General features: G+C 37.9%; 1 protein-coding gene across 1 annotated transcript in view; it reads right to left on the reverse strand.

Annotated features, from left to right (window-relative positions):
* Positions 1–282: 282 nt before the first annotated feature.
* The window catches only part of NCAPG2 (non-SMC condensin II complex subunit G2), a 44,312-nt gene continuing 21,362 nt past the window's right edge, over positions 283–23,232 (reverse strand). Inside the window, exons 12-27 of the mRNA XM_033057722.1 lie at positions 22,354–22,506; positions 20,593–20,815; positions 19,275–19,399; positions 18,646–18,819; positions 16,341–16,411; positions 15,937–16,090; positions 15,591–15,764; positions 14,985–15,095; positions 14,727–14,870; positions 13,857–13,956; positions 13,393–13,577; positions 11,754–11,897; positions 9,801–9,904; positions 6,765–6,862; positions 6,441–6,543; positions 283–2,700 (exon numbers count right to left, since the gene is read on the reverse strand). Coding sequence (XP_032913613.1) covers positions 2,649–2,700; positions 6,441–6,543; positions 6,765–6,862; positions 9,801–9,904; positions 11,754–11,897; positions 13,393–13,577; positions 13,857–13,956; positions 14,727–14,870; positions 14,985–15,095; positions 15,591–15,764; positions 15,937–16,090; positions 16,341–16,411; positions 18,646–18,819; positions 19,275–19,399; positions 20,593–20,815; positions 22,354–22,506 — 2,115 coding nt within the window. The 3' untranslated portion in view covers positions 283–2,648. The remainder of the gene's footprint in view (positions 2,701–6,440; positions 6,544–6,764; positions 6,863–9,800; positions 9,905–11,753; positions 11,898–13,392; positions 13,578–13,856; positions 13,957–14,726; positions 14,871–14,984; positions 15,096–15,590; positions 15,765–15,936; positions 16,091–16,340; positions 16,412–18,645; positions 18,820–19,274; positions 19,400–20,592; positions 20,816–22,353; positions 22,507–23,232) is intronic.

Here is a 23,232-nt window from a genome sequence, read left to right on the forward strand (position 1 = left end):
TGAGAGACTGAGAAGCAGAAAAAAGAAACTTATTTACATATTCATTGAGTAATTTGTATAATCAGAAGATTTAAAAGGTCATTACCGGAACACCTGCCTGTTAACAGATGTAGAAGAATGAAGGCCAAAGAACACAGTTTTTATAAGGATGTTGATAGATAAACAGTTGGCAGATCTGCAGCTACCTGCTGGGGCAGCATTAGTTCCTTTGGTCAGGCCACTGTTGTGGATGTGGTAAATCTGGAAGTCATAAATGCATGCACACACTGACCAGCCTGTTGCAAAGCTTGCCAGTTGTTTATTAAGAACTGCGTTGCTTTTAAATATCAACATTCCAGCTAAAACAGCTTTTATCCAGTAGGGAAGTTTTATGTACCGGGGTCAAGTATGGGTCTGATGTTTTCAGTGACAGCAGATATTGAGACAGCAGTGTCTTAGCACAGAAAGAAAACCAGCAGAGTAGATGTTTGTTTAGACAGATGGGAGGTACAGCTTTTGCACAAATCTTAATCAAGAATGAAGAGCCTGTCTTAATTTGGCCAAATTTGTTGACTTCAGTGTCAGTGCCACTCAGTTACAATGGAGACTCAATGGCCATTTGCACAGGCCCACTCTGAGAATCACTGCACTTGACTGCTGATAACCAAGTGCTGCATGTCCACATCTCCAGGCTAAGCTGGAGGATGCAACTTTGGTCTGTGGCTGAGTAGTTTTCTGGAGATTCCTGTTAAATCTCCTAAACCAGATGAAACTGAAGCCTCAAGAGCTGTGCTTCTGGCTTAGTTAAATTCCTTCACAGTAGCTGATACAGGGCTGTATTTTGGATTTGTGCTGGAGACAGTGCTGATAACACAGGGATGGTTCAGCTGTTGCTGAGCAGGGCTTACACAACATCATGGCCTCTCCTCACCCCACTCCCAGGAGGCTGGGAGTGCACCAGGAGTGTGGACAGGGGACCCCAAGTGACAAAAGGGATATCTCACACCATCTGGCACCATGCTCAGCAATAAACTGGGGGGGAGGCTGTGGGGAGGGCACTACCCAGTGACTGGCTTGGTCATTTTATTTCCCTCTCTTTTATCTATTTTCTTCACAATTTGAAAAAGTACTATTATTTTTTCTTAATTATTCAACTGGGTTTTTTTTTCACTTGTACCCTTTCAGTCCTGCCCCCATGTCTGAATGGGTGAAAGCAGTGAGGGAGCAGATGAGTGGTGCTTGGCTGCTGGCTAGGCTTGAATCACTCCATGAGCTCAGACAGGTAATTTACAGGTATCTCCATTAAGGCAAAATAACATTGTGCAATCAGCATTCTATTAGTCTTGGGAGAACATCTGGTTGCATGAAGAAAATTAAATAAGTGGCTTAGATGTCTGCATTACTTGCATCATTAGTACTAATTTATCAAAATAGTTATAATTTTTAACAATAGCTAAATATAAAACAATTTATATATTACTCAAGTCTATGTCTACTAGTTAAGACATTTCCCCCCAGTTTACTGGGTACTGAATCACCTGAATATTCAAATTATGAGGAAGCTCAGGGAAGAATCTGGTCCAAACCCAAGCCCAGCAGGGCTAACTCCAAAGCTATGACACCATGGAAGGTCAGAGCCCTCCTTGTCAGCCAAGTTCTGCACATCTCCAAGGCTTTCAATAGGCTCTATGAGCAACTTCTTCCAGCTCCATTTCCAGCTCCAATTCACTCTCATAAAGATTGCTTTTCATGTCCAACAAGAAATTGTCTTGCCCAAGTTGTTTCTGTAGCCTCATATTCTCCTCCATTCATCTCTGGGTAAAGTCTTTCCTTTATCCTCCTGCAGGCAGATGCAGGCAGCAAGAAGCTGCCCTCGTGCAGGCGCCTGTGGGTGGTGCAGGATTCGTCCATCAGGTCCAGGTCTTGCCCCTCGGTGTCAGCTGTGGCTCTCAGCTGCTGTCATCTGCCATCAGTCCAAGGCTGCTGCTCACCCTGTCACCAACCAGCAGTGCCACAGCCACAGCTGCCAACCTCACCCCTTAGCAGATCATTCTTCCACTCTGATGGTCCAGCCAGTTTCCCATCCATCTTCTGAGTCTACCCATCCATCCCATCTCTCTCCAGTTGGGTTGTAAGGACACTGTGTGAGACTGTGTAAAAGTCTTTGCCAAAGACAGGAAACAGGACATGCTGTGCTCTCTCTTTTCTGCCAAAGGGAAGGAAATCAGGCTGGCTAGGCAGAGTTTGCCCCTGGTAAAGCCATGATGGCCACTCCCAATCACCGGTTTGGCCCTCACAGATCTCAAAATAAGATTCATTTCCACAGCCCCTAGGAATATGCTCCACTCCCCTCAGGGATTGAGGTTACATGTGACCTCAGTCTCAAGAGTATCTATGATACAATTATTATTTGTTTTACAAAAACAAAGATATAAAAATAGTGATTTTACATTCCCCCCAAGAAGACATTTTTATACAGAATAACCCCTTTACAGCTGTTGAAAAATCTTTACCATTATGTAATTTATATACAAACGTTTATACATTTTGCTTGCTTTAAATTACAGAATAATAGAAAACAATCTTAAACAATTCATAAGTTTACAAGATAAGTTTTTCTAAAAGCAATATCTCTTCCCTCAATTTTCATGACAAAAGCTTCTGCGTGGTCAAGGATTCAAAAACTCATCCAAAATTTTCAGAGATGATTCACACAGGAATCTGAAATGCCATAAAAAAATGCATAACAGAATTAGAAATGCTAAATGCCAGATCAATCCTCAACTATTTGATTCTCAGAGCACAGCTACACATGATTTCTTTGACCAGTTAGTCCATATTAGTTTATTAAAACACCTTTACAAGTTACTTTTGAAGTAGTTGGACTTTTTCTTTCAACTTTTCCATTTTCTCTGTCTCTAGAATAACCAACAGCAAACCAGTTTAAATTGCTATGTCAATTCAAGCACATTTTCTAACATTCAATCATGTAGTTAAAGAACCCACTTGTTTTCTGCACAGCATTGTTACTCTTTTGTTCAAACAAAACAGTGAAATCCTTTACAGGTAATTCATTCCAAGACTACTTTTCATTATTTTACTTTATTCATTTCTCCCTCACTCTTCAGTCTTTATAATTTTTCTTCTCACCTGTGGGAACTTTGTTCCAACCCTGAGCTTTCCATCTTACCCCTATTAGTGCTGCATCCTCCAGCTGCCCTCACACTCCTCTTAGTCCCATTCTGACTCTAAACCAGGATGAAGCTCCAGTGTCAAAGTAAGGTAGTGTTACAGAGTAGGATCATTAGTTAAGTTCTGTGGGTTTAAACACAATGCTGCTTTGTATAAATTTTAGTTCTTTAAATTTAAGGCTAAAAACCCAATGGACTTGTAATGTGGGACCATTGGCACATTGGCCAAAAGCCATCAGTTGGGAAAACTGTGCTCCTCCCAAACAGAAAAGCTGAAGTTAGTTTTACCAAGTACCTTTCTAGAGAACTTAAAGATGGGAGGCAGAGAAATCACACCCAGTGTTATACACCAAAACAATTCAAGAGCCATAATTTACAGTTGCAATGAGAGTAAAATTAAAAAATTTGGGAGCTGGCTAAATGATAATACAAAGAAATATCTTTCAGCACAGTCATTAGCTAAATTTAAATTCTAATACTCATATATCAGAATGCTAAATAAAGTAAATACACAGTTTTAAGTAAAAGTTATTACCCTGTAGCACATTAGGTTTTACAGAATGTGAGACATTTTTCTCCAGCCTCTAAATGACTGCATTGATAGCTTTATCTGCATTTTTTGTTAGGCATAAATATTTGCATTTTATAAACTAAACTAATGTGTGTGCCATTACTCTTGAGGAAATTCTTTCAATATACAGTATCTTGTCCAGAATTTTTATATGCACTGAGCAGTGTTTTTAAAATACAGACCCACAGGACCATCTGAAACCACTAACTCAGCTGAAGAGGGAAGAGTAAATTGCAGTGAAAAGTTTTGCTTCTGAATTAGTGCAATAATTCCTTGTATAAGGGCAGCACCTTAATTACCACACCAAACAGCTTTTTTGCTTTTTTTCTTTCATTGCTAATATGTAAGAGATTACTCCTAAGTCTGAAGTTAAGATACTGGCACAGAATGCCAGTTCTCTTGGGAAATTAAAGAATGTCACCATTTCCTGGTATACCTGAGTATTGAATAAAATAATCCCTCAAGGAGTTATTAGGAGATAATGCATTCAGAAGCAAAAATAGTAATATTATTAAGGAAGAGTTAAAACCCAGTAATGTGTTTTAACAAGCAGCAGCACAGCACGGTGTGTTAGAGGACTGTCTTCAAATTAATGACCAGAGATCTAGCTTGCTGCATACCATAAGTAAAATTTGCTCTTTGGTAAGCAGAATAGGATGATAAAATAGTTTACAAACAACAGGGCATGCTTTAGACCATGTATAATCACATTTTAGCTGTACATTAGCACACAAGCAGCAGAGCACTAAAAAATGGCAGATCAGAAGCCACCAGAGGCCCAGCCTAGTCTGATGTTCTGTCTTAGCTGTGAGACTGCAAACACACTTTAATTCATCATGCAAAACCTAATCACTGCAGAACTTCCTTCAAACTTCTTTCCAGCATAAATTATTGTACCCTTCTGGAGAGAAAAATTCCCCAGCCTAACTATACAAATATGAATCTCCCCCAAATTCTGCCAAGTGTGATAGCTTCTGAATTTTATCACAGTGCAATTCCAATTCATAGAAAAAATCTTCCCATTATCATATTCATATCCCAAACCCTTGAGTTTCGTCTGCAACTGTCTCCTGGGTTGGTATTATACAAAGGTAACCACTCATATATCACAAAATTAAAACACTGTGTAGCATCTTATACTCTTCATCTGCCCCAACATGCAGGTTGATTTGTCCCAGTTCACTGGGCAGAGACGATCATATAGATTCATAAAGCAATTATCTGTGTTCTCACTGAAATTTATAGTCACTAGTGCTCTCAAGTGGCAGCAATTATTCACTTTAATGTGCCTATTTATTTAATCATGTTAAGATTCACTTTAATTTCACAGCTTTTTCTACTGTCTTGATTAGAAGTACAAATTGAAACATAATACCCTGCTGCTCTCCTTCTTTTCCAGATAATTATTATTATTATTATTATTGTTAAAATATTCTAGTAGGACACTTGGCAACCCATCATAAAATAATTTCACATGGAAAAGAATGGGTTCTGTTTATTTGTGTTTGATTTTGTTTGTAAGCTAGGTCCTGACCACAAGACATTTTGTTCACAGCCAAACAGCTCCCCAGCTTTCCTGCAGGCCTCTTTTAGATAGTGGGAGTCCAGAGCACCACCCTCTGGATGGAGGCACAGCTCAGCCACCATTGTCTATGTCAAGTCACTAAAATGCCAGAGAACAATGTGCCTCAGGCCAGGGATCCATGAGCAGAGCAAACTGGGGAAGTGTGCTCAGGCTGGGAGAGCTGTGCAAGAAACTGCTGAGTTAATGAAGCTCCTGCACAATGAGATTGCTATACAATGGGCTTTGGGCTTGTTTTTTTGTTTTTTAATTTTAAAGTCTGTCTACATCCACTGTTTGACTGAATAATGAATAGTTTGAAGAAGGAAAGACTGCAAGGGCCTCTGTATGTTCATGCCTTTGTGGTGCACTGCAATCTCAGTAATTTTGGATTAATGTCCATAACCTCAGTCTGGTTTCTTCACATTCTCTATTTGTGCTTAAAATGTTTCCTTTGCACACTTTTTGGTTCCATGGGCAGTTCAATAACTAGGCAGAAATCACAAGCTTTAAGATCTAAGCAAATTTGAGACCCTAAAGGTTAAAGCATTCACAATGATTCTCTAGACAGGCCTGAGATAACTGATTGCAAATACAATGCAGCCAATCACTTTCAAAAAACTTTTCACAAAAGATACACCAGATAAGAGACTTGAAATCCCCCCCAACAAAAAGAACAAAATAACAGGTCTCAAAGTCATTGTCATATTCAGTTAAATTTTTACTGCCTGCATAGGTTTGGATTCAGTGCCCAGTGCCAAAGTATGGGAGAAAAATCTCCTGGTAATAAGAAACAGTAACTGGACTATTTGCTTTGGTCTATCCCTGCTGCAAACAGACCTGGATTTCAGAAGTGAATCCTGCAATCTATGGGATCAAGTGATAACACATTCAAATTAAATGAAAATAGCCTGAAGCTAAATATGTAAAGATTACAATCACAGCTGATATAAGGGCAGGAAATTTAATATTGTGCTTGGCTCAATACCTCCCACTTTCCCCCCACCCCCAGTATTTTAAACCTTACAATCAATCACTCACAGAGCACTCTAACAGTGTTATGTAAGTACAGAACAGAGCCAATTACTGCAGAGAGGGGATAGGAGAGCTCAGTGCTCCTTTCCCACAGCACACCCACCTTTCAGTGCTGCTGGATTCTCCTGTGGCAGCATCCTTGCATATTATCAGTTTCCTTTGAATGGCAGGTGCAATATCCTTTAGAAGTGAAGTTTTGTGCTTACCTGTTTGAAATGAGTTGAAATGTTGGACAAAAAACCAAACAATTTATAAAAAAATAACCCCAGCCTTTCATATTTTCATAGAATAACTTTAAACTTAAAAGAATGCTTGATGGAAGATTAGATATTAAATTGGATTTTCACTGTCCAGGATTAATTATTGTGTATTTCAATATAGTGCATAAAAAGAAAGATGGAAAAAGGACAAAAATGTTTTAACTGACCTTTAATTATAATCAGAATCCAGACAGCAGCTGTTAGACTAAAAATCCCTTCAATTTCTTCAGAGAGAATGCACTCCATTAATTCATTTAAAACTGACCTAAGGAAAAAAACAAAGAAAAAAATATGTTATAAACCATATTTCTTTCGAAATAGAACTGAACAGATCATGTTTTCATTATGCTTCCCTTTTAAACTATAGTTTAAAAGATACCAGGACAAAGCAGTGTGACTAAGTAACTGAAAACTACGTGCTGCCTCTGGAACTGAGAATATCAAAGCATGATAAATTGCTTGGGTAAAAATAAAGTCTGCAAACAGCAAAAGTGGCTATTAAGAGAAGAGCTTGTGGCATATTTTAGGAAAGTCAATCCATGAAAAAACTACTGGTTCTACTGGAATTTAATTCACAGAATTTGTACTGAAATTTTAAATTCAAATTTCCACTAAAGTTTGAAAAAATATATTCTATGACTCTATTGGTTTGCTAGTACCTACTCAGGCTTAATTAACGTTTTGACCTCAAATGTGTTTCTCATAAATATTAAAATAGATGGCTTTCCAACCCAGTGGAGATCATTTTTAACTAAATAATGCCCTGAAACACTTTCAAGTGACATTTTAGTTACTGAAACTATGGACAGAATAACAGAACCATGACAGCAGCTCCTTGTGAAATACTAACTCAGTATGTATCTTAAGAGATTTTGTCACTTCTAGCAAGAGATGAAAGTACTACCAGCAAACTCTAGTGGTGTTTTGAGATTTATGTCAAGGTAAGAAAAATGAAATTATAGTCACAGATGGGGTCTAGTAACCAAACTAAACTGCACTAGGGAATAAGACAATAGCACAGAACAGAAACACTAACTGCTCATTAGTGTTTGTGGTAAAAAACCCAAATTTAACTCAGAAGCAATTCTCAAAACCAGAAAATAATAGAAGAACAAGAGGGATAAAACAGGAGATGGAAGAGATCATAATCCTGATATTCCTCAGAGCACAAAGCTAAATGCTCTGTGAAGAACTAAAGAGGAAACTGAGAGCAGCAATGCTACAGGAACTTTCCCTAACATATTTCAAAATACCTTTAGCAATAATATTATCTGTTAAGAAAACTGAACATCATACATCGTCAGTTCTGACTTCAGTTGTTCTTCAGGCTTTTATTGTGCTAAGACATCAAAATGAAATATGCAGTTAAGAACCAATTCAGTAAAAACGTTTTGCAGAAATTAAAATATTGCTTCTAAGAGCTGAGAAATATGAAAAATCTTTAGCTTCAGAAATAAGCATTATGAAATTGCTCATGCATTGCATCAGTTTCATTGTATCATTGTGGATAATGTGCCCAAGCATTGATTCCATTTCACCTGGGATCAGAGTCCTGACTTTGCTGTTATCATTGTTTGGGTCACTAAGCACACTCTTAACCTGCATGAAGGAAACTGGAATTTCATTAACCTGTAACAAGACTCACTGCAGCTGCATTTCCCCACCTCCCTCTGAAAAAGAGTCACGTGAGCCTGCTGGCAAAGGTAAAAGAGAACAGAACAATAAGCTATTTAAAAATACATATAAGGTTCAGAGGTAAGTAATTGGCTCCTATACAGATAGTTCCCTACAAAAATGAAGGATACTCACACAAATTGGACAGGTATTGCCAAGCCTCCCAGTATTATCACTGCTATGGGGATTGAAATTCAGTGCTAGAGACTGACTGAAAATAGAACAGATTCTGCAGAACTCAGAACAAGATGACTGTGAGCTCACAGAGCAGAAGTTCACATCAGATTTCGTAATGTCAAAGACTTTCATGTTGACATAAAGATTTCAGAAATACTGAATGATTTACTACTGGACTCTGATTATGGCCTATCAATACAGATTTATAAAAGAGCCTTAAAAGTAGTCTCAATTCTGAGGCACCAGTAGAACCAGATAGTAATTATCTCCAAATCTTTGCCCCAAAAAGATAAATATTAGAAGATATATTTTTTCCCAAGTACTTAGAAAAAATTTGGCCCAAACTAGCAATTTTCTCCACCAAGAACGGACAAGATTCACCTTGATTACTACAAGAAAAAGTTTCAGTAGAATTAACTGATTTTCTGCATCTCTTTTGAAAAGTGATGTGTAAAATAATTGTTTCACTAGAAGAGAACACCTTGACAGAGAGCTGCTGCCTCGTGGAAGAGCAAGATTTGGATTAGTTGGACTGTTGCTGGAGTCTCTGGAGTCTTTTGTTTTGCAAGTTCAACTAGAATTAGAGAAGGATTAAGAAGAAAAAGAACACCTCATGACAGCAGAGATGGGGATATTCAGTGCCTGTCAGATGAGGAAGTTAAGAAGAGGAATTAGTTGTGGTAAATCAGGGAGAGCAATGGACTGCTAAGCCCCTTTATAATTTAAAACAAGTCTAGTGTGTACAGTCACGTTAAGAAAAATTGAATATGAACAAACCATGCAAAATAAAATTCAGTTGTAACAATTTTAGAAGGTATTCAGGGCCAACACTAAATAGAGCAAATACCCTCCTCCCCCAGTTTAAGTCTTAAAAAATGAATAACATAAGCTCACTTTTGGAGGCTTTTAGCACTCAAATACTTTCTATTTTTAATGGTGTCACTTCAACACAGCCTTAGGTACGTGTCACCTCATTGCAGATGTTCAGCTAAAGGATTAATTCTATTTCTGGCAAATATTTTATCTTGTCTTAACATCTCTGTGTTGAGGGGACTCAGCTCTATAAGTATCTTATGAAAGAAGCAAGCCAAGATGTATGATTAAAAAACTCATCATGATTAAGAGTCTTGTAAATAAGAAGCACTCTTGGTTAAAAAAATGGACTCAACCCCAGCAATCAATACCTACAGGCACTATGTCAACAAAAAGGGATTATTAAATAGTCCAGAGAAATTTTGAAAGCAAATAGTTCTTTGAAATTTATTTGAATTTAGGAATTAAAATTTTATTGACAACATATAAACTGTTCTATATTAGCAAAAATCTTGGAAAAATTATATAGAAACATTTACCTGACAACATTAACTGACTTCATAATTACAGCCATTAAACAGCTTGAAAGAGGGGGAAGGTCTGAAATAATCTTCGGCATGGTCAAGTCTTCTGCACTGGAAACCTAAAAAAGAAAAAAGTCAACAACCATTATAGCTCAAGAAAGAGATGTATGCAGAATATTGTATTTCATAAATTACAATAACCAGACCTATCCTTCAATAATTAGAACATTCACATTCTTTGAATAGCTTTAATCCAACTGTGTTGTGTCCAAATAAACAAAAGTAATTTAAATTAGAAAGACTGAAACTAAACCACATAAACAGTATTTGTACCAAGGCAAATACTCTCTGCAGTTGCTTTCACCAGAAATTTCATTTAACTACACTGGTGGTCACTTTCTATAAAGGCACAGACTATTAGACACAAATGAGTCCCCTCTGTGGCTCCAAATTGAAGTGTGCATCCATGATTTCTAAATGTAACTTCAGTGACAGTGATTTTCTGCTCTTTTTGGTGTCAAGTTCTGAACAGTATGACAAATATTTAGTTAGAACTGAATTTTGATTTACAACAACCTGGGGGCAGGGAAAACCCCAGCTCAGATGAGGAACTGGAATGAACACTAAATCTTTGAGTATGAATCTCCAGTATATTCAAGCCCAGAAATGTTTCCTGTGCATCATCTATGAGAAGCACCTGTCACCCACAGCCTCTCAGCTGATACATCAGTATCTGCAGGCAAACAACTGGTGCTCCTTCAGTGCCTCCTCTAACAGAACCTTGGAAGCTGCTCTGTGGTACTTTCTGGCAACTGTTTCTTGCTCTGTTCCTGACACACCCAGAACCCACAGCAAAAGTACAGCCTCTACTAAAGAGCCTCTGCTTTTTCAGTTCTCAAAGCTTCCAGTCTTACTAATCATATTTACTCCTAACACTAAATACATTAGAAAAATGGGGTGGGAATATTGCCCTTCTCCTTCAAGGACAATTGTGGTTCCTTTGACTTTCAGAATATCAAATAACCTCTGTCTACACATTCTTCTCAGTATTAGAGATTATTTCTTTACATTCCAAAGCAACGCAGGTCAGATATTTGGAAATCCTCCGCACAAAAACCAAAGGAACCAAAACTAAAGATGCAGCATATGAAATGTCTCTGTATGGAAGCAGAGAATGCACAAGTGATTAGTGCTAAGCAGGGCATCAACCTGCTTTGAAACAGGGACTACAGAACCTTATGGGACCATTCCAAGAATACAGAATGGGAATCTGTCACACATCAGTGCTTCACTTCTGAAATTCCCTAATGCTGGGTGAGAGCAAGTGAGGTAGTTTAGAATAAGCCCCTGTCCTCCTCCTTTTCCTGAGCTCTAATTGCTGAACATAGCATTGTATGGTGTGGCCTAAGCCTTTGATCAGTTTTTGGGTCCGTGTTCTGGGCTGTGTCCCCTCGCAGCCTCTTGTCCACCACAGCCTGACTTTTTTGAGAGTGAAGGTGAAGGAACCAGGGAAACATTGACACTCTGCAAACACTGCTCAGCAACAGCCAAAACAAACTGGTGTGTCCTCAATAGTGTATTGGCCACAAATGCCAACCACAGCAGCACAGGGACTGCAGGGAGGAAAGCTGACTCCAGCCCAACTCAGTCCAAAAGCACAGAAGGAATATTCCAGAACACATGTTGTTGATCTCCAACACTGCCTAACTACTAAGTTCTCCTGTCAGAGGCAGATACTGACATAGGTACCAGGACAAGTCTGTCCCTACACACTTGTAGTCAGAAATCTGAGAGATGAACTCTAATATCAAATTAGAGCAAATAAAATCTCCTGTTTGTTTCATGCCAACACAAAACCTCCTCTGCAGTACAAAGATCAATTTTCTGAATAAAGCTCTGTCACTCCAACATAACATTTAAAAAGCAGAAAGTGTTAAACAGAAGAACAAAAATCAGGATTAACTTTACCGTCCGTAGCACACAATTTATTTCTGCTACTATTGCAGCCAAGAGAGTGGAGAGTACACCCTGGTGAACTGCTGGGAATGAGGAATGCCAGCACTGCAGTGCATGGATGAATTCTCCAAGACGCATCTGAATAGAGTGAATCAACTAAAACCGAAAAGAAAAACACATGTGTTTTTTTCAGATTGCTTGAGTATAACTGAAATATACCAGCAAGCCTTTCTGTGCAGACCACACCTTGAAAGCTTTTGAGGTATTCTAGTCACTTGGGATCAAAGGGGGAATCAGCAACTGGTAAGTCTACTCATAAATTTGAGAGAAACAAACAAAGCCGTGGTTCTCTCAAAAAATAACTGAATTTTTTCAGAAGTCCTGAAAAGAAGATCACCAAATTTCTCAGAGTGATCCACCCATTTCAGTACCATTGTCTTGGGTTACAATACAGGATGTGATAAAAGGCATCTATTTTATCACCATCTGTTGAGGGTGGGGGGCAGTGATGCTTATCTCCATGGGAGATATTCTGCTAATGGGCCATCCATTGAAACCAGACAGGGCATTGTTCTTTATCTTTTCACAACCCATCCTTCCTCCAGCCAGTCATTTTCTGCTAATGGCCATTGAGTCCCACTGTGGGACTGATAAAATTACTGCATCCCATTGGAAGTTGCTCCAGCCAGGGGGAAGAGCCCAACATTTATTACCAAGATAAAAACAGAGGTTTTGGGACACTAAGGGAGCCCCTTTCTCCACTGGACTCCAGAGGAAAACCGGATTTCTCCACATCACCACTGGACCTTTAGAGGGAAACTGCACCTTCTGCAGGAGCACTGCTTCAACTGAGTCACATCTGTCACTGCAGGAGGATGCAGCCACCATGGAATGGGACTGCTACCAACACCCTGCCTGACAGGGTGTCAGGTTGTACTCTGACAGGGCTTGGGGTCTGTTTCTTTGTAGTACTGTATTTCTATTTTAATTTCCCTAGAAAAGAACTGTTATTCCTAATTCCCATATCTTTGCCTGAAAGCCCCTTGATTTCAAAGTTATAATAATTTGGAGGGAGGGGGTTTACATTCTCCATTTCAAAGAGAGGCTCCTGCCTTTCTTAGCAGACACCTGTCCTCCAAACTAGGACAACCATTTAGTATCTGATTTAAAATACAGGAAGTCAACTTTTTGGTGAAGATGTAAGATTTTCAAGAATTTTAGAACACCATACATATTTTGAAGTTGGTATCATTCAGGCTAAAAGAAATAAATAATAAAGAAAATTTCTTCTCCTGTCAAGATCATAATATATGTAAACAAATTCTTTGCTCAGGATTGAGGAATGGATTGCATCTAATTGAAGACAAGATTAACAGCTTAGAAGTTCCAGCATGGTCCAGGGTCATTGGCAACAGAATGCATTGTTCTGCAATTTACTAGTTCTTCTGTCATGATGAGACCAAAATGGATTTTAAAAAATTGGTCACAAGGAAACTTAGAAAATTTAAGTGAAAATTTAATCACGTCTACCCAAACAGTAGGTAATATGAGGTAACAACCTCAAAGTGTCTAAGTATACCCCTTTGCATAAAAATTATGGATTCATCTACACCTTAACAATTGTGTAGCAATTTGAACCGTAATATGATACCTGAATCCCTTTGTCCTGTTCTTTCTTAAGTCTATGTGGCACACATTCTAAAATTTTCTCAAAGACGTTCTGTAGAGCGTGGAAAAGATTTGTCACTTCCTCTGTCTCAGTATTCTGATTTAAAGTAGCTTCAATGATTTCTTTCAGAACACACAGCAACACTGGAGCACAAAAGCCACCACCCTCTAGAGAAAGAGATAAATATCACAATATAAAAGTTGTATTATGCATCAGGTACAAGCTTAGAATGAAACTCAGTTGGATACAACAAATGTGATAGTTTACAATGCATTTAGTTTCTGAGCATCCTTAGCTTAAATTTTCATACAGTCCAATTAATATTTTAAGTATGAATCCAGTGTTCCCTCCAGCCCTAAAAAGTTAGGCATTAACTAACTTGCTAATAAAAGAAAAGTCAGCTAAGTATAAATGCAGATGTTGCTACTAGTACCAAAATAGGATACCTGTTTGCATAATCAGAAGAGCCATTTCTAAAAGGTATGTTTGAAATGCGACATTTCCCAGGCCCACCATTATGACATCTTTACACACTGTCAGGTAGCCCTAGAAGAGAGGTAAAAAATTACAGGAAATCAAAACTTTATGTAAAGTAACCATTCAGTAAAACTCAAAAATAATAAAACCACAAACTCTTAACCAAGGTGCCCTGAGAGCCGGTGCACCTAACTGGAGTTACTCAGTTCGCACCTGCTGAAAAGCACAAATTCCAACCAGTCTTTCAAATGCTTCCATTGCCCTTTCCCAACAGCAAATAGTTTCTCAAAAGGCAGTAAATCTTCTTTTATGCTCAGGCACAGTCTAGTAGATCAAAGGCATTGATACTTATCATTTACTGAGGCAAAATATGACATCTCTACCTGCCTTTAATAGCAAAACTAAAACTAGCAGACAAAAAGAGCTTTTCCCTACAGATAAACAGTTGCTACATACTAAACAGATTATGAGACAGACATACAGAAAGAGTGAGAATTTTTAATCAGTCTGTGTATACGTGAGTTGGGTTGTTCAAGGACACTGACCAGGACCAAAGTAAGCCAAATCTTTCCTATCATCAAAATCTAGTAAAAGCTCAGTGCTAAAATCCAGCTTGGGTTAAATGAAATGTCAGAGGAATGCAACAGAAAACAATTCAGAACTACCTAAAACCTCACTCCCATAATGTTATCAAATGCTTTCTTTGAAGGGCAAATCAAGATCAGGGGTAAGGGACACTAAGCGATGATACAAATGCCAGTCTGTCTGCATACACACTGCTACACCTACAGCTTTTCAAATTGAAAGCAGCTTGATTTATATTATAAGAATCCTCTAACCTGGATAATTAATTCAGAAACATCACTGTGTTTTGAAACACCATCCTCTTGAACACTTTCTGGTATAAAAGGTACAACTTGATTTTTTATCCAAGCACCTGTCTCCTTCAGAAGTGAAAGGTAATCTTCTCCTTCTTCAGAAAACTGAAAAAAACCCAAAAACAAAGGGAAGTTTTCCAATTGTCTCTCCAGTTGTTTTAGAATTTCATTATGCTGTCAACTGTAACTCTAGCTTATTTTGGAGAGCTATAACCATACCTTGTCCTGAAGATGAATACTCAATCTGCAAAAGAGGCTGAAGGCTCTTAGGCTGGTTGCTTGATTCCAGCCACCAGAATGTGTTCCTTTCAGAATTGAGTCAAGAACCCTCTGAAATATCAAGGTTTACATTTATATTTTTCAGAAAATCCTTTCAAATGTTTCTATCCTCCACAGCTTTAAACCAAAGGTTAAAAAAAACCCTAAACCCGTAAAAACAGCAAAGCACCAACCCCAAAAAAGCAAGAAGCATACTTTAATTACTTCCATTTTGCAGTGCCATAACTGATTTTCAGACTATTCTTATTCATATATTCTAAAAGTCATGTCCCTTAAAAACACTCAACACTAGATCACAAAAATGTTGAGATACCTAAGACTGAGAAGTTGGTTAAAATTTGCCATCTATAAACAAATTTAAACTACTACACTTCTAGATTAGAGTATTTATTGGAAGTACAAATCAAAAGGAAAATGTTTTTTAAAAGGGAGAGGGGATCATGAACCTCATTTATTTGTTCTCCTAGGCCTTTAGTTTGACTCAGGCAATACATGATGTTAAGCATTGATTTTATAAACACTACTTAATGATAAGGAGGAAACTACCTTTGCAGCACTGAGAATCTTCAAAAGCTTCTTCAGTTTCTTTTTATGAACAGAAAGGAGGCAACCACGATTGACAGGATGTGTCAATAAATACTCAATGTAATCAATTGCTAAGTCTGGCTTTGATTCATGTGTTATTTGGATATGTACTCGATGCTTAGATGTTCTAGTATTCTGAATAGGAAGGAAGCACAAAAGTACAGAACAACTCTGTTAGTATCTGACTTTAGAACTGATTTCAAAGCTGAATAATATAGCATTAAAAAGCCTTATTCTATTTTAGAAAGCATGATGCCCTAAAGCAGTCTGGCAATTCCTATGCTCCCTGTCATACACATATGCACACCTTTGTGGGGGTGAGTGAGTCAGACAGCCAGTCACAGGCTAATTCCATCACGTGCCCCACTTGACCCCAGCGGCACAGGCAGTCAATCAGGATAGAGTATTTGCTTTGGTCAGCTCCAGTGTCAATATTTCTGAGTTTGGAAACCACACCACAGCTTAAAAGAGAACAGAAAGACAGAGGACACATTACATTTATAAATGCAGAAAAAAATTAGTGTAATACAAACAAAGGATTCACCAATGACTTCAACAGACTTGAACATCACACATTTTACTGACTTATCACAGCTTTTTAGTGTCTTAATTTATCCAAATGGGCATTTAATGTACCAAATTGTGAAAAATTAACAAATACAGCCAACAAGAAATTCCTTGTCATTTGCATTTTGAATTTCCAAACAGTACCTGAATGTAGGAATAGCAGCAGGGGGCATAAAGGATGCCAGTATAACCAATGGAGTCATGCACCGCTCATCCTAGGATAAAAGAATGACACTATATGATGTAAATGAAAAGGTACACACATGCAAGCAAAACTAAAGTGAGTACTGAAAAATTATTGCATTTCCTCAAATTAAAGATTTCCCTTTCCCACTACAAATGGAGTTGAAAGAAGCTCAAAACAGCATGTGGTTTGCAACCTGAAATATCTGCTTCCTGTTTTTGGAGATCAATTGCCACTTTTCCTTCACTTTCTGACAAACTGCCAGAATAACTACCATGAATAAACATGGTTCCATTAGGTTAATAATCTTTGCAAAAGAAATAGTAGCTCCACATCACTTCTTTCCAGTAGTGACTAAGGTTTAATTGCACAACCATAACACCATCTTACTCCTTTGAACCAGTGCCTTAAATTCATTCACATCACAAACTTATTAAAAGACTCTAAACAAAAGGGTTCTTATATGAGAATGGTAATGTTTAATGCACTATTATTCATTACAACATGTTCATTACACATTCATTACATACATGGTCTAGGCCACAACATAATCTCACTCAGGTTATATAGAAACTAATCAGTGTTAAGAACTCTTCAAAAATGGTTTATCCCTATGTCCAAGCTTCATGAAAACAGCCAAATGAAATCATCACCTACTTAGCCATTCCAATATCTAAAACCTTTTTTAAAGCTCATATTTTCAAAAGAACTTTTAAAATACATTTGAAGCTTTTTCAGGAAAGAGACAAGCTGCTTCAGTATGTTTGTAGCCTTTTAGGAGCTAAGCCTTTGATGACAGGTCCCTTTTAGATTCAAACTGTTTACTCACTGTAAGAATATCAAAGTCAAAGAGGTTGCTTGCTAAAGCTGGGTATCTTGTCTGTTCACCAGATCCCTTCAGAAAGGATGCTACATCCTCTACCAAAAAAGATTTGTAATGTCTTTGACAACTTCCAAATGCTTTCAGGGTAGAAAGCACTTGAGTATCTGCTGCAGAATAAAACATAGCAATGAGCTGCTTTTCACTCCCTGGTTATCTAAAGGAAAGTTGCAGTAGAACAGCCACCATATTTCAGGATACTTCAGCATAAAAAACACCAACTAAGAAAAAGACATCCAGTATGTAATTCTTCCAAATTCTGGGTGCAGCAGCCTCCATTAGCCACTCTCAGGAAAGCATCCTCCTCAAGAACAACACTAAAACAATTAGAGGAAGGAGATGGACAATGTGAAAATTACTGATTTCAATTAACTGCCTATATCAAACCAAAGCAATAAATAAATAAATAAATGCATCAACAGATCATTAGAGAGTAGATTCAAATTAGCAGAAACCTCAGAATCACAGAATGGTTTGGACTGGATGGGATCTTAGAGATCATCTTGTTGCAACCACCCTGCCATGGGCAGGGACACCTTCCACTTAGCCAAGTTGTTTCAAGCCCCATCCAACCTGGTCTTGAACACTGCCAGATATGAAGCATCCACAGCTTCTCTGGGCAACCTGTGCCAGTGTCTCACCATCCTCACAGAAAGAACTTCTTCCTAATATGTAATCTAAACCTACTTTCTTTTCATTTGAATCCATTCCCCCTCGTCCTGTCACTACACTCCCTTGTATAAAGTCGTGTCTGTCTCTCCCTTCAGGCACTGAAAGGCTGCAATTAGGCCAAAGCCTTCTCTTTTCCAGGCTTAACAATCCCAATTTTTTTAGCCTTTCCATTCAGGAGAGATGCTCCATCCCTCTCATCACCTTGGTGGCCACGCTTTGGACTCATTCCAGAAGGTCAGCAGGACATGTTTGGCTCTCTGGGCTGCAAGTGCACTCTGCCAGCTCATATTCAGTGAAAAAAAGAGCCTCAGCTGCTTCAGTTGCAGCATAATCATAAGAAGTGCTGCTAGTGGAAGAGTCTGGGGGACAGTGGGGAGAAAAACATGCAGACTCTAATGTACACTGAGTATTTATTCTTCATTGGCACATTTGTATTTACTGTTTTCCAAAAGCTCTAAAATATTCAGAGCTATGAAACCCTAGAAAAGTCTTACAAGGAGAGCAATTTATTGTGCAAGTATTTCTGAGCTGACTATTCAGACAATGGTTTATCAGTCAGACACTGCAGCTGGAGAATAGTTTCTACCAATTTGTGGGATTCCAAGAAACTTGCTGCTGCCATAAAATGCCATAAAAATAGATAAAAGACATAAAACATGAAATTGTCTGAAGAAAACACTAAGAAAACACAGGAAAATCTAGGCTTTCTTTACCTGAAATACTTTAAAATATTCAGGAAGTACAGAAGCAAACTTCCTGATAGCATAATCTTTGGCATCTTCATTGTGATCTAGTGCTTTGTGGATACTTCTCCAGAGTATTACAGTGATCTCCAACAAACTTGCCATACTGGCCACATCATTTACTGACAGCACATTATCCAACACCTGAAATACAAACATTTAGATGATATTACCCATTATATTTTCATATGGAAATTTAAGTTAAAATAGGCTTAAAAAAATATTGAAAATCCTTCCAAAGGCATTGTGGCTGCTGTAGAACATGAACTCCACAATTCAGTCTTTCTCTCTCTAACTTCACATATTTTGCAATGGTAATTTTTAAAATAATTTAACTGCAAAACCAAACCAATTTATTATCAGCACAGGAATTAGGCAACTATTAATTTAAAATATGCTTCATATTCCTTCTATTTTATTCTAGCTACTTGACCAAATTTCTGCTATCACAGGACATGAAAACCCAATAATGGCAGTTCCCTCCTTCCAATTCCACAGATGCCCAAGGGTTTTCCTTTAGACTTCTGTCATATTCTGTCTCAAATTAAACACCATTGAAATGAAGTTACCAGAATTTAGCATAAAGTGGGTTTTCTTACACTGCTGTTCTCCTTTTCACTTCCATCTTCTTCATCATCATCATCCCCACTATCATGAAGCCTCTCTTTCACTGATTTTTGGATGCAGGCATTCAAGCAGCGCCGAATAGTGAGCATCAGTTTAGCTACATTTAAAGTGAACAGGAATAAATTAGACATTTACTATTTGCCAAGAATGTTCGTAATAATGCTTCTAATTGTAATGATTGAAAGCCAGTATGAAAAAGTAGGCAAGAGAACCAGAAACAGCTAGGAAAAAATGGAGAAAAATTTCTTGTAAAGGAAATGGAAAAAATGTGAACATGTTTTATATCCTCAAGTATGAAGAAGAAATGACAACATTATTCTCAGGCTCTATAATTTTATTGTTAAAACAGTATACTAAAAAAAACCCCAAAATAACCGTCACCTTATCAAATCAGAATCAGAGGAAGCTCCTCCAACTCCTACATCTAATCTGGCATAGCTATTAATTTAATGACCCATGTTCAAGAACACATTCCCTACTATTCAATGTCCATTCTTTGGAAAAGATGTCATAGCCCAATCATTGCACTCCTGAACGAGGAGCTCAGCTCTAGAAAAAGTTGAAAGGATTATGCCCACTCTGGTGGAAGTACAAAGAGTTGTTTTCCTAACTGTGATTTCATAACCTTATCAAGATGAGCAGTTAAGAGGCAATGGTTTGGGCATTTCACCCAAGTCACTCCATGCTGATTATATTTGGGTTTTATCAGAACTCCTCTGAAACAAAAATTTCCTAATTTTACTTGGTTCAACAGGACTTTTCTAAATAGCAGTGACATTGTGGGCAGTACCTGCCATCTTCACTGAAACTTTCAGAAGCAGGACTTTCTAGATTTTCTCTGAGCAACTTGAAAATACTGATCCACAAATCCCAGATAACCAGATTATTAGACGTAAACATTTTTACGGTTTCTGTATAATTTTTCACGTGAAGATCTCAAGTCACTTGAGGCACCAGAGTATTTGCTACCCTATTTCTACATGAGAAATAGGTAACAACTGAGATAGTTTTAAGGAACAGGTGGGGAGAAATGAGAACAGAAGGACCAGGTACCACCATGGGCTGGAGTGTACAGTACAGCATCTAAGAGCAGAGATGAAAAGCTTTGATCTCCTCCTTGTTGAAAAAGCTGATGACTTTGCCTGCTGTGCTTATTGCTGGTGTCAAGAATTTCAAAGTTACAAACTAAACCCCAAAAAGATCTAGCAACACTGTTACAGAAATAAGAAAAAAGCATTTACGTGGTGTGATATCAGTAATTCCATAAGCTCACATTGTTTTGTGCTTTACCTATATTGGTGGGGGCAGTAAATTCACAAGCATATTGATAGAACTTCCTGGCTGCTGCTGGATTCATCTGGATCAGAGTGACACAGCGCTCACACCACACATCCTCGGGCTGGGCAGTGGGGAAGAAAGAGTTCAGCAGGAGGTTCACGATGCGCCGGGACACTGGCCGAGAATCAGCTTCAAGGCGAGACAGGAGATGCTCCATGGGACAGATATTCCAGAACTTTGTAAAGTCAGAAAAAGATATTCAAAGGAGTTAAATACAAATAGAGGAAAAAAACCCATCACCTTCATTAAGTGATTGTCAATAATCTAAATAAATATAAGGGACATGAACCTGGGAAACATGAGCATTTCTTAAACCAACGTGTACTGGAAGTCAAATTCTGCTGCAATAATATTAGCTTGCTGTGCTGATGTTTTAAATTTCCTGGTATCTCTGACTCACTGGTAAAATTGTGGTTCAAGCAATTCCAGTTTAATACACCTGCATTACGAATGCAATTCTATAGATAAAGGGAAGAATTATTTACTCAATAAGGATATTACCAAAAAATGCAATTATTTGTCATTATGTACCATGTTTCATATTCTCCTCACAGGACAAAGTAGGATGAAACTACTTACAAATATTGTGTACACTTTAAAAACCTGTACGGATCAACACCCTTCCCAAAATAATCCCAAACCCTGCATTACTAAATACTGAATGCATCCCATTCTCAGCAGGGCTTTAGTTTATTTGTAACACAAATCAAAGGCTATGAAATTCAGAAAGACTACACAGCTGTTACGCCAGCGATAACACTACACTTGTAATTTTTGTGAGAAGATTCTGAATTAATCATGCTGGACAATTTCAGATTAAAACAAAAAAAACAAAAAGGAAGTATTTTTCAATGCCAAGGAACCTATTTTACTCTTGAGTAGTAATATTTGCAGCAGCTATTTAGCCTGTAAATTCAAGCTATAGATGTCCCTATTAGCAAATTTAAAGTGATCCCAGGACTTTCCAGGGATACACATTACAGTTTTTAAATCAATAGGAAGTTATTGAAAAACATCTAACACTTACTGGGAATTTTTTTTCTTTATGCAAACCCGATCTTTCCTTCCCCTAAAAAAACACTGACATTGAGAATTATCTTTTTTCTTTGTCTTTAATGGCAGTAAACTCAGAATAATTCACAAACCAAGTGACTTCAGTCATGGTTTCCCCTCTACACCCTTCACCATCTTCAGAGCTCTCCTCTGGATGCTTTCTAATAGTTTTATGTCTTTATTAGGCTTAGCAAGAGACAAAACCATTGCTAAACTAAAATTAAGAAACTATTAACATTAGAGAGTGGAATAAGAGCTCAAAGATGCTATAATGCCTGTGGCTGGACAGTATCACCCTAAGTGTCCACAGCAGAACACAAAATACATTAAAAATCACTAAAAAAAGACACCAAAGTCCCAAAGGATGCGCCCACAAAACAGAAACAGACATTATAAAAATAGGAGAATCAAAGCAAAAAAGCTACTGGGTTTAGGTGTTAGCCATTTACAAGAGTTGCTCTCCCCTGCCCATCTACAGAGAGAACAAGGGCCCACAGAGCACTCAGGACACCACAAATATTAAAAGTATTACCAGAACAAAGCAGATTATTTCTTTCTTTTTTAGGAACACTGCACCAGTCTCAAAGTTTACCTTTTCACATTTTTAAATAAATGCCTTGCTTTTGTCTCCTTGCTACTTATCAAGTGTCATTATCCTACCTTAGCAGCCTTGGCAGCCTTCACTTTGAGCAGCATTTCCACAAAAGCCACTCGCACTTTCTCAGAATTGTCATGAAGACTGTGTTTGGTTGCAGGCAGGAGCTGTTCCAGGAGTGGGTGACTTAGTTTGTTGTCCAAAATTATTGGTAGGCACTAAAATTAAAAAAAAAACCAAACAAACAAATCCAGAAAGTAGAGCTGAAAAATCTGTAGTTAAAAATTGTTGAAGAGAACCATGACACTTCTCATGTTAAATAAAGCAGGGTCAAACACTGTACATGCTCATTTTTCTTGTAATATTCTTTGGTAAAAACTGCTTTGATTACTTCAAATTTACAGTAAATTGTGTTCAGTGAACTCACTTTAGCTGCATCAGCTTCAGACCTACACCAAGACCATGTCTTGCCCTCTACCAGAGGGCATACCAGATCCCTAAAATATCCTGATTTCAAATTAAAAATATATTTCTTTTTTCCAATCCATATTCATATCAACACTTTCTGCTTATCCAGGATAGCTCCCCCATGAAGCAGCAGTGGAGCAAGTGAGGATTAAAAGGATGACAGCTTCAATTTAAGGCTGAACTGACAGAGACACAAAATCTTCAAGTGCAACTTAGGGAGTCCATTTTTTCCATCCAAGCTATCAGTTATTTCTCACATGCCAGAAAAATGTAGATGAACTATTTCTAACATAGTGAGCAATGCATGGGACGAGCCATCACCAGACAAATTGTGGAATTATATCCATCCAAACCTCAGACACACAAAGTGGGGTACAAAATCCTAATTGTACGTGTCTTGGGATGCATTAAAGCCAGTGATGTAAGAACATCCTGGAACCTGCCTACATATATTTTGAAGTCTAAGCATAATTTCT

This window comes from Catharus ustulatus, chromosome 1, assembly GCF_009819885.2.
Source record: "Catharus ustulatus isolate bCatUst1 chromosome 1, bCatUst1.pri.v2, whole genome shotgun sequence".
Lineage (NCBI taxonomy): Eukaryota > Metazoa > Chordata > Aves > Passeriformes > Turdidae > Catharus > Catharus ustulatus.